The sequence below is a fragment of the Cupressus sempervirens genome, chromosome 8 (genome assembly GCF_028749045.1).
Source record: "Cupressus sempervirens isolate cs-2001-9-10 chromosome 8, ASM2874904v1, whole genome shotgun sequence".
In the NCBI taxonomy this organism is placed as follows: domain Eukaryota; kingdom Viridiplantae; phylum Streptophyta; class Pinopsida; order Cupressales; family Cupressaceae; genus Cupressus; species Cupressus sempervirens.
In genome coordinates this window covers 618,452,243-618,466,820 of record NC_143125.1, presented here as the reverse complement: position 1 = coordinate 618,466,820, position 14,578 = coordinate 618,452,243, and the positions used below count along the sequence as shown (strand labels likewise).

The window sequence follows — 14,578 nt, the reverse complement described above, 5'->3', positions numbered from 1 at the left end:
TGTGTGGGGTCACTCTCATGTGCTTGTATAGATTGTTTTACCTTCTTAACCATGGTGTCCATGCCATCATACACATCCCCTAAGCAAGGTGTATCTGTATCAGCAAAACTGAGCATAGTCATGATGGGCTCGGTGAAATCCAATACATATGCCACACGAGCCCACCAACTCTCATTCAAGATCAAGTTCTTGATCCTTTGTGCTCTTTCTGAATTTGAGATCTTCCATACACCCCATTGATGACCGATGACCATTTGACTTAATGCATCTTTTACCTTGAAGAGTCGTCTCATAATGATTGTATGAGATGCAAAATGGGTCTCAGCAACCTAAGCAAGTTAACAATATGTCAATTGACAATATAATTATAAATTTTGATTTTTAACTAAATTACAAAACCATGAAACTTAGTAATTTAAAAAAATTAATTTACCTTCAGCAACTCCAATTTGGAGTATGTTCTAAAAATGGATTGTGACATGTGGTGGTTGGTCACAAACATTTGTATGTCCTCGCCCTCTTCATATATTTTCTTCACCCAATCTACTTCAGTGCCAATCCTCTACATGATCAAGTTAAGGGAGTGAACAGTGCATGGAGTCCAAAAAATATGGTCATACCGACTCTCAACTAAAGCACCCGCACCCCTGCAATTTTTGGCATTGTCAGTGACCACCTGTACCACATTCTCACTACCCACCATCTCGGTGGCCTCAATGAGAATTCTAGAAATGAATTCTGAATCCTTCACTTGCCCTTCACAATCAATGGCCTTCAAAAACATTGCCCCTTTGGGGGAAATTGCAATCACATTAATCAGTGGCCGGTTTCTTGTATCCTTCCAACCATCCGACACAATAGTTAGACCCGAAGTTTTCCAAGATTTTTTGATTGGTTGAAGGTCTCTCTCTATATGTACCCTCTCTTGTTGCAATAAAGTTGTACGCACCTTTTCATAGCCCGAGCTTGTGTAGTCAGCTGGTGATTCTTTGATTGCTGCCACCATTTCCTTCCAATATGGTGATCTCACCAAGTTGAAAGAAAGCCCATTCGCATAGAGGCAACGTGCAATAGCTTCATCAGCACAGTCTCTTGCCCCCATTTTAAACGCGGTGTCCAATGGGCCTCTTTTACAGGTTGAAATTTCCACTTCTTCCTCATCCTCTTCTGACACAGGTACCTGCAAGAATGGGTGTTGGGAGGATGTCATTGGTTCAGTGGGTGTCTTTGGCTTGCTCTTTGAGGAAGGACCTTGATAGTAGCTTTTTTTTATCTATTGATCAATGCATCAGCAGCTTCTTGTTCTCTTACAAATGAAAGTATTTCCGCGCTAGTCATCCCAGTACCTTTTTTGCCTTTGCACATTCCAAATCCTTTGCCAGCAGGGCCCATAAAATGAAGCTTCACTTGAGAATATGAGCTATTGAAAGGTTTTCCTTTGTTACTTTGACAATAATTGCACTTCTAATAGTATGAGCCACCTCCTGAAACCTGTGATATCTGTGTTGCATGTCTCCACAAAGGAGAACCTACATCAATTTTGAAATTATCAATCCCTTCCCCTCCTTGGCCCCCCACTGAACTTTGACTAGCACTACCACCGGTATCCATTCTTGCCTAGTTTTTTGCAACCTATTTTATAAAAAAATAAATAAATTTTAATTAGTTCCTAACAACGATGAACATCAATGATCATGCATACAAGTGGAAAGAAGTGAGAAAAACTACTAAAATAGATACCCAAAGTTGCTTCTACATATCTTTCAAAAAAAAAAATTTTGAAAAAAAACTTTAAAAAAATCTTCAAGAACTTAAAAAAATCATCAAAAACTCAAAAAAAATCATCTAAATACTCAAGAAAAGGATTGATCACTTACCTTGAATGGTTTAAACTTCTTTGAGAAAGCTATCTCTCCCTCTTCGATCGATCCTCTTCGAAAATGCTGAACTTAGCTTCATGATGAAGGAGTGGCTGTAGGTGCAAACAAAATTCTAAAATGACTCTTGTGAATGCTTCTATGTTGTCTTCTAGGGTCGTTTTAGGGTTTTATTGTGAAAAAATGCTTTAAAAAATGCTTTTAGTCACATGTTGTTTCATAGTTTTAAGTTAAAATATACATTATTTTATTGGTTTTCCGCCTAACTCCCACAGATGCGTCCGGATGCTCCCGGATTCCCTGCAGATGCTGCTCGGAAGGCACCCACAAGCATCCGGAGGCTTCCTGCATCCGTCTGTATCGGATGTGGAAGCCAGGCACTAGGGCCACACATCGGTATCTGAGATGATTAAGAATAACCTGGAGAAGTTTCATGGCATTGCTTCTGTAATGACCCAAATTCCTATCATTTATTTAACTTCTAATTAAGATTCAAGATCAAGCAATTTACATGTTCATAAGCAAGGGAATTAGCTGTTATAATAGATTGACTAATTCTCGTGAAATATCATAAGGAACAAACGGTAAAGAGAACTCGTAAATTTTATTGATGCATACATGAAATAGAAAAATCATTAACTAGTAGATACACTTAAATATCATTTCATATACTAAAAAGTAATAATGCAATAGCAGCACAAAAAATTATGCTTCTAACTGAACTTAGGTGCACATGGAAAGGAAATAACAAACTTGTCAACCGCATTAAGCTAAGATTTCAATTCCGATCTTTCTTGTGCAAGTCTTGGCAATGGTGGAGAGAGAAAGCATTGATAGAGGCTTAACCACCCAACCACAGATCTAGTGTACCCTTTCTAACTCTAAATTGAGAATGGGCCTACCCTGTGTGGGAAGGGCAGGTGAACACCATCTCGTCCAGCTACCTAAGCATCCTGGAGTTATGAGTGTCAACCACTTAGTCGACTAAACCTTGGATTCCCTCCTAACAGCTTATCCATCCGACCGGTAACTATTCTGACATCTAGTGATCACAGGTACATCAATTGCCACTTATCCTACACTGGCCAAGGATTTACATGGACAGTGTGTGCCCGATCCCACCACTCGACTCGACAAACAAGACATTCTTCAATGATCCACCATGAGCTGACTAGGTTATAGTTTTCTAGACTTAGCTTTATTTTTCTTCCTTATATTATTACTGACATGATTCCCAATCATGTAGGACATTTCCACATAGTCCATGATGTCATGATTTACATCTTTCATCTCAACCTTACTCAGTTGTCCTTGATGATCATCGATCTATCCATTCAGCAATCATAGTAATTACAGATTTCTACCTACAGAACAAGTTTCCCCATTCCTTAAGGGGTTATTAAATTAGATTTGTGAGACCATTTCCTGGTTCAAATCATGAATATCATGTTAGAAGGTACATTGTTGAGAGGTAAGCCCTCTAGTCTTAGATACATACAGATGATTAATGTCTTTGTACTTGCAGCTTTCCCAGCTTATCAATACATAAAGATATATTGAACAAAACCATGATATATTACAGAAGGCTTTGGCTGTCACAGGGTCATTTGGATTTTATATCAGAACTGGTTATGCAATTTCATATCATGCTATACCAGATCTTTCATGAGAAATAGACATGTGAAATCCAATACTATTTGCAGGCTTGATAACTAACTTTCAAAATAGACCAAACATAATATCAAATAAGAGCATTCTGAGCAATCTAAGATGCAACCTAGTGAGTATGAGATGCTGTAAGCATAGTTGGCACACTTGTAAATTAATTTGTGATTAGCAAGGAATCGTCAAGTTTTATAGCCTGATGAGTATTTGGCGGAACTAATTCTCAATTTTAAAACTCGGCTGTACCCAAAAAATCGTAGATTTCTTGCCAATTTTTCAATGTGTTTTTGTGAAAAACTCACAATTTTCTGATAAAACTCATCCACGCAATTCCAGCAGTGATATAGGAAAAAAAATTTATTTTTGCAACACTAGTTTTCATTTGTGCGTTCAGAGGTTTTAGGAGGGGAGAGAAGGGGGGTTCCAAGGAATTCTTAGGTGATTGCAAGCAATTCAAGGCGGACTTGAGAGGATTTGAAGAGGAATCCAACCAATTCTAGATGACAAGTCTCTTTCCCATGTAAGTTTGCTGAGATTGTTTTTATACTTTTAAAAAATGTTCTATTGTTTTCTTGTTGCATGTCAATGAATTCAAATCATTTGAAAGCATTTCAACTCTACGTTTGAATTATTTTAAAGCATTTGAACTCTATATTTGACAATTGTTTTAGTATTTACATCTAGTTTGAAACTTTGACAAAAACTATTTACTATTTTGCTTTCCACAATCAGCATTCTGCATGAGAATGTGATTTTCTACTCACTATGCATTGATATATATCTAAATTCTACTTATTTCTTTTGTCTTCTCTTTAATTAACTCATTATATGAATCGTCTAATTGAATTTTGCAAAAAAAATGTATTGCTAATTAAATTTAAGCGGTTTTATAGGTTCCCAAGTTTTTCCCAAGTTATTTTTATAAACTGGCTAATTTTTCCCCAAATATACTTTAGGGGGCTTGGTGAATTGTTGCTGAGTCCAAATTTTCCAACTATGGTTGTAAGTATGATGTGAATGCTCCAATTGTGAGTTTTTGTTGCAGAGGTCACTCGGAAATGCAATACCAATAAGATACTTTTGTCCTAGCGTGTGTTCCCTGACTATGGTGGTTTAGATTGGTACATGTTAGTTTTGGTAGTAGGATGGTGGTCTTGTACCCAAATCCCTCTCTGCCAATGCTTCCCCTCGTCACCGCGCTACCTACAAGAAGAACTTAGCATGGTGAAAGCATACTTCCACATCAGGCAACTAAAATTAGCTATCATAACTAAGAACCAATTCAACTGTAATAGTAGGTAATTTATCTAACATCTTCCTCTTCATATATAGAACATAACGATCAACAAATGTTTCCATTCACATGGACTTCAAAAATAAGTAACTAATTTAACTAACCACTTGAAATATCAATGATTAAATGAAATTTCCAAAATCAAAAAAATAGGGAACGTAACTGATCCAAAATGGGAATACAATGTTTAATAATTTGTGGCCACTATCCATCATGGTGAAAGTATATCTTGTCGTGTGTAGATAGGAAATGGAGGTTGTTAGAGTTTTAAGTGACTTTATTACCTCTCTAGGATCAGATAAAAGACCACGATAACTACCACACAAGAGAATAAGGCAATTGCATTAAGATGCAAGAATGATAATATTGTTAATGGACATAATTAAAATGTGCATAATAAGCCTCCTTATATGGGAAAGGCTATAAGAGACAATGATAAAGAGAAGATAAGCTATCACCTATCTCAACATGTCTGCTAAAGGTGGATCAACCTCCATTGTGCAATGAAATATGTGTCATGATGAGGATGAAAATGTGATATGTGCACTAAAAGTGGATCTCATACATAAAGTGGAATGAGATAATAAGTTTTGCCACCTAAATGGAATTGTCCTAATACTGTGTTGTTAATTAAGGTGTAAACTCCGATGTGTCTCAATGACAAACTACTATGCCATGCATTTTCCTAAGTAAGCTTAAGTAAAGTGTAAACACCAACGCTCCTCCTTAGGTGCAACTTAGGGGAATGCACTTTAACTCACAATACAAAATGGGTCTCAGATATTAGGCCATGTTAGTACCCTTGTATAATATGCAAGTTACTAGATGAGATGAAATCTCTCATAAAGTGGAGAAAGAGGAAAAACCTCATTGGAAAAACCCTCCCCAAAAAAGGAGAGATAAAAAGAGATGCATGGATGAAGAACTCAAGACCCTCAATGAACTACATAGATTATGTATATGCAAAGAATCATCCCCCCATAAGAAGGATGGTAGGAGACATTATATTCCCCCCATATTGAAGAAGTTCCAAAGATGATGAAGTGTACCTGTAAAAAATATGAGAATCCAATGTCTACAAGCAACATGTCCCCCCTTAGAAAGAAATACATACATTAAATGATGACGAAGCCAATCCATGTGCAATTGAAATGATGAGGTGGAAAGTCTCCAAATATGCATCTCTAAAGAATGAATAGGTATCTCCATGCTTAAGGAATCTATTACATCATCAATTTGAACCATGAAAGGTTACAAACCAAACGAAGGAGAAGAATCAAGCTTGTCAATCTCCAATGATGGTGAAGAAGTATCTCCAATTCCAACTTTGATGAAATTGTGACTAAAGTGAAGAGAACTCCCCTCTAGTATGTCTCCCAAATCTGAAATGTGAGATCCACAAATATTGAACCAATATCGGGGAAGTAGGAATCCTAATAAAAAAGACAAATAGATAACTTTTATAACAATTCACTGGAATCACCAACAAGAGATGAATATGTAATCTCAATTAGAGAAGTAGGAACTATAGGCGGAGCCACTCGATCATCCTAACTCTCAATGTATGTATTATATGCAATCTCATCTAATGTATCATCATCATATCTACATCATCAAGTGGAATGCGAAAATCTGCAAAAAGATCATTTGGAAATGGAGGAACGTATGGATCTCCAAAATGCTTCTCAACAATGGTCCTATGTGTGGGCACTAAATCACTCAATTCACGGGTTGCCAGTGAAAGTTAACGTAAACAATCGATACACCAAGCTGCGAGTATACATCCACCAACACACGAGAGGTTGAGTAAAAGATGTTGACATCAATGAAAACCATCAAACTTGCATTCTAACAATACTCCCTTTTGTCATTGATGAAAACATTCATCAATAACAAAGCATAGACAAAAGATTTCTAGAATCAATACCAAACCATCACAAACTTTTCCCCTTTTATAACGATTCACTGGAATCACCAACAGAGATGAATTTGTAATCTCAATTGGAGAAGTAGGAACTATAGGCAGAGCCACTCGATCATCCTAACTCTCAATGTATGTATTATATGCAATCTCATCTAATGTATCATCATCACAAGGAATATTATCTGCATCATCAAGTGGAATGCAAAAATCTGCTATAAGATCATTCGGAAATGGAGGAACGTATGGATCTCCAAAATGCTCCTCAACAATGGTCCAAACTATGTGTGGGCACTAAATTACTCAGTTCACAGGTTGCCAATGAAAGATAGTTAATGCAACCAATCAATACACCAAGCTACTAGTATGCATCCACCAACGCACAAGAGGTTGAGTAAAAGATGTTGACATCAATGAAAACCATCAAACTTGCATTCTAACAATGCTCCCTTTTGTCAATGATGAAAAAATTCATCAATAACAAAGCATAGACAAAAGATTGCTAGAATCAATGCCAAACCATCACAAACTCTTCCCCTTTGACAATGATAACAAAGTGCTAGAAAATAATTACAACCCCCCCTAATTACCCCACTTTGCTCCCCCTGAGAGGAAGTGTTGTCGAGTATATTATATTTTGGGAATAGTTAATTGTGTGTTAAGAAGTCTTAGTTACGATGTTATGTCGCAACAGTTGGGTCACAACCCTTAGGTCAATATATGTATGCTTGTCATGAACGAAGAAAGATGTCATATCATATGAGATCATATCATTTATGTTGTGCCTAGTCTAAGTTGTACTATGATATGATGTATTAAAGAAAAACATTAATGGAATAAACAATTAGGTTTTGTAAGGCATTGTGTTGCATTTGCTTCCATTTATGCTTTTCTATTACTTGTGTAGCATGTATTGAAACTAGTTTACCCATTACAGTAAACATTTGGCGTTGTTGCCTTTAAAAGATTTTAGAAAGCATTGATTGAATGGGGAAGGGAATGTGATGGGACAACTTGTAGATAATGGTGATAATAGTAAGGATGATGAGAACCCCGAGTTGTTTGAAGGTGAACTAGAGTTAGCAAGGGAGTTTGTGTCATTACTTCAGGCATCTGTAGAAACACGCGTGCATAGAAAAGCCGCATAGGAAGGAATTCCCGAAGGTGTTGTTTGGAGCGCACTCAAAGTTAGCCTGGTTGTTGACCACTTGATGAGTTGCCTCCCACGGTTGCACAAACATTTCTAGCACTTAAGAACCAAAGGGGGGAGATTAACACAAAAAATTGACGTCTAAATTCTTGCAAACTTCTACTTAGAGCAAGAGGAACATTGTAATCAAAGGAAGATGAAGCCTGCCATACGGGAAACCTGAACTAAACTCGAAGAGGAAATAAATAAAGAACACAATGTCATAATTATGTCCTATGAAGACATGAATTCTAGATGAAATATTATATAAATAAAAGCGTTCTTTCAAGTTTATTTTGTGTTTCTATTTTTATGTGGATGAATAAGTAAAATATTAATGCCAAACTAGTTGAATAAAAAAATAGTCTTTGTAATCTTGGAGATATATGTTTATTTGCCTTCCAACATTAACCCAATCTTGCTTGATTTGCTTCAATGACTCGACAAAAGTGAGTGGATGCAGTTCCAACTGCTTGATCCTTGGATGGAGAATCAGCATCATCTTTCTTATATTAGTTCAAGATGTGTGTGGCATGTTTCCCTTCATTCTTCCATTTAGCATGCACTCGAGTGTCTTGCTAGTCTCCTTTTGTCTTTCTAGGGCCTGATAGAGCTTCTGCTGACTTCTTTTTAGCTTCTTCAACACACCATCCAATGTATTACTTAGTGCCATGATTCGATCTGAATTTCTTGATAGGCTAGCAAGATCACCAACTCTGATACTAATATGATGTACCAAAGGACACACCTCAACAGTACAAACCTTCCACCCCACTCAACAACACACTACCAGCATACCACTCAACATATTGCGACCTGTCACTACCACTTGGCACCAACATCGTTTGATGATGGTTGACCTCCAATATTGATGTACAATGTTTGATGTGTCTACTAGGTCATATAGTCACTAAGACTTTAGTCGTACATCAATCCTTCAGCTTCAAACAAAGAACAAAACCTTGCACCTAGGGTATGTTTGAGTTTGACGATGAAGTATGTAGTCAAGATGATGCCCTATGATGTCTTGATGCAACGAGTATTATTATTTTCAAAGTATAAAAGAGATGAACACCATAATGACACAAAATACACAAACATGAACCAAATATAAGAATGTCAGATTATATATATTGCAAACTACACCAAATTGATTTTCAAATGAAGACTTAACAAATTTGAGTCTCAATGTGTAATATCAAAATGATATCTCCAACGACAAACTAGGGTGGGTGCTAACCGCTAAAACTACAAATACATAATAGGGGGGATCTTCCACCTCTAATATTGCATACAACCACCTTCAACATTTAGCTTCTGAAAATACAAAGGAGAGTTCAGATGCAATCCATGATGATTTACAATGCCCAACCATCTCTCTGTAAAAGCCTCCAAGAAGCCTCTAGAATGTTGCAATAGGTCACATGCTGACATTATTTTATTATTATTTTATTTAATTATTATATTATTATATTATGATACTATAATATTACAATTTGGGCCCCATTTTATAACTAAATTAATTAAATAAAGTTATTTATAATATTATTTAATTTTTGGTATCACCTAATTAATTAGCTTAATTAAGTCACTTTATTTAAATTGGGAACATTACAAAAAGCGAAAAATGATTGAACAATGATGAACTAACTCTTACGAATTGCGGTTAGGTATTCTCACGCAGTTTAGTTATCTAATCTTAGGTTATCAATAGTTTGAGCTTGAGACTTGGGGGATCCTTCTTTGGACTTTGTTAAACTCTGCTAGACCTATCTCATGAGCTTGATCAACTCGGTGCAGCTGGGAAAAGGACTTGCAAGCTTGCAAAGTTATTCTAAATACTTGGTGAGTCTTCAACCTATGATATAAGATGTTGTATCAATACTGTCGAAGGTTAAATCAGTCATATAAGGTCCCAGTCATCAGAAGGCTATGCCAATCATATAAGGTACCATTCCAGCACTCTAGAAGGCTAGTGAGTCATATAAGGCATCCTAGTAGACACAAGATTATATGAAACATTTAACAATGCGTAATTTAGTTTGGAGAGCATCAATAAATCATTCGGAATGCCTAATCAATGGTCGTATTGTACACCATATTTCATTGTTAGTTTATAAGTTGATTTGGGAAAGTGGTAGATTCTAAAAATTATCTACTGTGTACATCAATATTATCATTTTTTCACAATCTTGCTATTAAATATGATCGATGTTGTTGTCATGTTGATTTTCTATTGAATCCAATTGATTTAAAGTTATTTTTTCGTGAAGTTAATAAGTCAGAGATATTTTTCATTAGAAGGCTATGCCAATCATATAAGGTACCATTCCAGCACTCTAGAAGGCTAGTGAGTCATATAAGGCATCCTAGTAGACACAAGATTATATGAAACATTAACAATGCGTAATTTAGTTTGGAGAGCATCAATAAATCATTCGGAATGCCTAATCAGTGGCCGTATTGTACACCATATTTCATTGTTAGTTTATAAGTTGATTTGGGAAAGTGGTAGATTCTAAAAATTATCTAGTGTGTACATCAATATTATCATTTTTTCACAATCTTGCTATTAAATATGATCGATGTTGTTGTCATGTTGATTTTCTATTGAATCCAATTGATTTAAAGTTATTTTTTCGTGAAGTTAATAAGTCAGAGATATTTTTCCACAAGTCAAATGGTGATCTTGCTATAAGTATTCAAGTGTGTAGTTTTTTTGAGTCAAATTTATTGACCCATGTTTCATGAGTCGATGTTCACATAAACCCATCTCTCATGAGGGCTCATTGCATCTAGGAGATGCTTACAGAGGTGAAGACTCGATACTTCCCAAGAGGTCACCCTTCCCAGTGTTACTCCAGCTTGAGCACACTTAACTACAAAAAAAATTGTCCATGGTTTGCACTCACTCTACTTGCAACCCCATTTGCATAACCTTCACCAAGTTTTATGCCTTACAAGCCATTCACTAGAAAGCCCCAAGTTAAATATATCCTAATTATTGATTGATGAGCTTAAGGTACTTTATAATGGATGTTTAATGTTAACTACTAATGAAACATGGGTCAATGAGTTTAACTCAAAAAATCTACACAATTGAATCCTGATAGCAATCACTTTTAGTGAAGTTTCCTACTGGATATTTCACAGTGATATATGAAAAATAAACAAGTAATATATGAACAAAGTCATAAAAAAGAAACATTTCCCATCCTTATTAGCTCAACATCCATAATTATATGAAAGCAACTTTTGAAGAACAATTGGTAAGAGTTCTAGGCAGCCAATGATCGTATATGTTTATCATTAGTTATTTTTGGGTAACTTATCCTATACTGTCATAAATCATTAAAAATAGTATATTTTGCATTTTTTTAGGAAATGGATGTCTAGTAAAATGAAGATGTCCATTGTTGTCTAGCATGCATTTTTATTCGTAAAAACATCAAAACAAAATTTGATTTTGTGATATTAGGATTTAATTATGTAGTTTTTTATTTTTCCTCACCTTAAGTTGTTTGAATAAATACTAAAATTAAAATACTTCACATTGTTCTGGAGGAAAGAGTGACATGATATAATTGTGCCATCTTAACTTGATTGAGTAAATAATAAAATTAAAATTCTTCAAATTGTGTTGCAGGAAGGAATGACATATGATTTAATTGTTGGCACGACAAAGATAATCAATGGATCTTCTTTACTTGAGACATTGATTGATGTTCAACCATGAGTAAATTTTCTTTGCCATTCCATTTTCTCTAGTGTAAGGAGTTTTCAAGTGGTATTTTTGGTGGTGCAATAAATTGTGAGATGATAGAACTTATTCTTGGGAATCCAAACGATAGGATTGATTCATTCTTATTGATGCAATATCATGAAGAGAATGCTTCTTAAGAAAGAAATGTTTGGTGTGTTGAACCTTCATCTTTTTTGACAATGTATAAATAAATTTGTGAGTTTGGATACCATTGTGAAATTTGTGGAAAACTCTAGTTACAATAATAATTGTTTGTATTGTTCCATTTAACTTAGAATTTATATTCAATTTATTTTAACTTTTTTAATACATTTTCCTTTATAGTGCTAAATGGTTGACCTTGCAATTCAAATGAAGGTGATTATATTCAATAACCCACTTTAGAGGAAATGAATTTTATTCTTAGTGAAGCAACTTATCATGTTGTGTATAATTATAAACTAATATATAACATAAACTTTTATTGGAAAAAATTTCATATAATTTGAACCATTTAAAAGAATAATAGTTTACAACAAAACATTCTAAAAGATAATTCCAATTTCTTTTTATTATGCTATTAATATGAAGACACGTAGACATATATTGTATAATAATTTGTTCAAACATCATAATTCGAGAATGTTTAAATTTGTATAGGAATAATAGATTTCAAAACATATTTAGAAATATTGGTCTGAAGCTATTTTATTTACTTTAAAAAGTTATTTTTTTAATATATATAATGCAATAAAACAAGGGTGTTGGTCCTTACAAAGGCAAACCATAAAGGTCTTTACAACCTAGTCAATAATAGGCCACATATAGCCAAGGCTAGAACATAATTTTTACAAGACGCTAGTTGAACTATTAACCCACATCAAGAGTGGGTAGACAATTCACTCATAACGATGTGTAGAAGAGAATGAGAGTACGAGGAAAAAAACATTATGTTCTATGGCCAAAAACAACAATCCAAACAATACTATTGTTAGGATCCCCATGACAAGGGTAAGGGGGAAATCCTCTATGTGAGACTATGAACACAAGGGTTAGAATGTTGACAAAGTTGTACATCATTTGTCAAAGGTTGGAGCAAAACATGAGAAAGAAGTAGATAATTGTTCGTGTAACCAGAGGGGGTTGCACCAACAACAAGAGGTGGAGTAGGCTTCATAAGGCTAGAGGAGGCAAAACCAACAAAAAAGGCATTAACATGGGAGGAATCACCATTAGCTTCTAAAGAGTCATAAGAGGAAGAATTGAAAGCCAGAACAATCATGTGATCACCAATAGCGTCCTTCCATTGAGTGGTAACACCTTTATGATGTGAGATAGAACAATCCATGGTCATGTAAATAGTAAAAGAACCACCAACATTGAAAGAGGAAACCCTCATAGTCTAATGATTAGTCCATGACCTATCTCCAACCTTGAGAACTACATCCCTAGGAAGAGGTATGGAGATGTCAATATGAACCAATACATGTGCAAAGGTGGAGAGATGCATAGAAGTAATGGTGTCACCCACCTATAAGAATTGGCCTCTAGAGTTGATCATGGCTTGAAAACAAAAAATTTCCCTAAAATGAAGGGAAAGATTGGGAGAGAATGTCTCAAGCTTGCATCTTGCTCCACTAAATATTGGTCATAAGAGGAAATAGAAGAAGCAATTTAAAACCTCTCAACACAAGGGAAAATCTCAATGTTCTTAGAAACTAAGGATCTCAAGGAATCCACCACCCCATAAATGAAGGCTAAATATAGAGGGCTAGAGAGAAAAACTTCTACACACCAACCTGCAATGTTTGTAGTTCATATTAGCCACATAGTACAATAGGGGAGGTCTTGGCACAAGCAAGAGGTTAAGGTTTCCTCTTGGGAGAGAGCCACAACAAATTTTGCAACACAAGTAAAGATTCAACACTTGGTAGAAAAAAGAGGCTTTGGAGAAAACCTCCCAATATTACTTAAATTGTGTTTTAAAATTACATTATTGTTATTCCATATACGAGTGGTAGGTTAATTAGTCCATCTCACACTTTTCCTTCCTTTTAGCATTTTATCTTAAACTGTTATTTCCTTTGTTATTCTTGCATTTAGATAATGAACTAAGTAACCTTTCTATAATAATTAAACCACCTAATAAAATCATATAGTAGCCCATCTTTTACACTAATACAATCCTTTTTACCTTAATCTTTCTATACATATCTTATTAACAAAACTAAGCATTTTTTTTAGTAATATTTTTGTTTTTACTTTGAAATGTATAGTTAAAAATGTTATGTTAAAAAATTATTTTTAATCATTTCATATCATTAATATATTGATGGCTTTGTATAAAAAATTAAATTTCGATTAAAAAAATCCCTTTTGTTTGATGATTGATGATTAGGATAGATGCTTCACCCCTTGTGGCACTCTATTGTAGATTGTCCCCACTTTTATATAGTTATATTCAATTTAAAATAAATAAATATAAAATATAAAGATGAATAGCTTAAGTATTATATAGTTAAAAATAAAATCTTAATCCTAAATTATTGTGTTCATTTAAAGTTAAAACAATGTACAACTATAATGGTGGAAATTTGTACCTTTTTAAATTTGTTGAGTCATTTTGATTGGATCTAATTTATTAGTGGTGTATTCTATCAATTAAATAATAATAAAACTTTCTAAACAAGTAAATCCTATCTACATATATCATTTTGGACCAATCTTGATTTGTGTTTTTACTATGTTCGGAAGATGTATGTGGCAAAAATCTAACTTGTATGTTGCAAGCCAAAATCACGCAAGGTTGGGCGAATACAAGATCTAACCTAAACTAAACATTTTCTAAAATGAACATACAACACACAAGAAACTCTTGCCACAACCTATG

At 34.7% G+C, this 14,578-nt stretch overlaps 1 protein-coding gene across 11 annotated transcripts in view; it reads left to right on the top strand.

The window, feature by feature from the left end:
* ATVPS33 (Sec1/munc18-like (SM) proteins superfamily) overlaps nt 1–14,578 on the top strand; it is a 352,047-nt gene that overhangs the window by 324,278 nt on the left and 13,191 nt on the right. For 9 of the 11 annotated variants that reach the window (XM_089798598.1, XM_089798596.1, XM_089798597.1 and 6 more), the window contains one exon: nt 11,593–12,016. The exons of the other annotated variants lie outside the window; for them this stretch is intronic. In XM_089798598.1, the coding sequence (XP_089654724.1) occupies nt 11,593–11,682 (90 nt within the window). In that variant the 3' untranslated portion in view covers nt 11,683–12,016. Of the gene's footprint in view, nt 1–11,592; nt 12,017–14,578 lie in introns of those variants that run through there. 11 annotated transcript variants of the gene reach the window in all.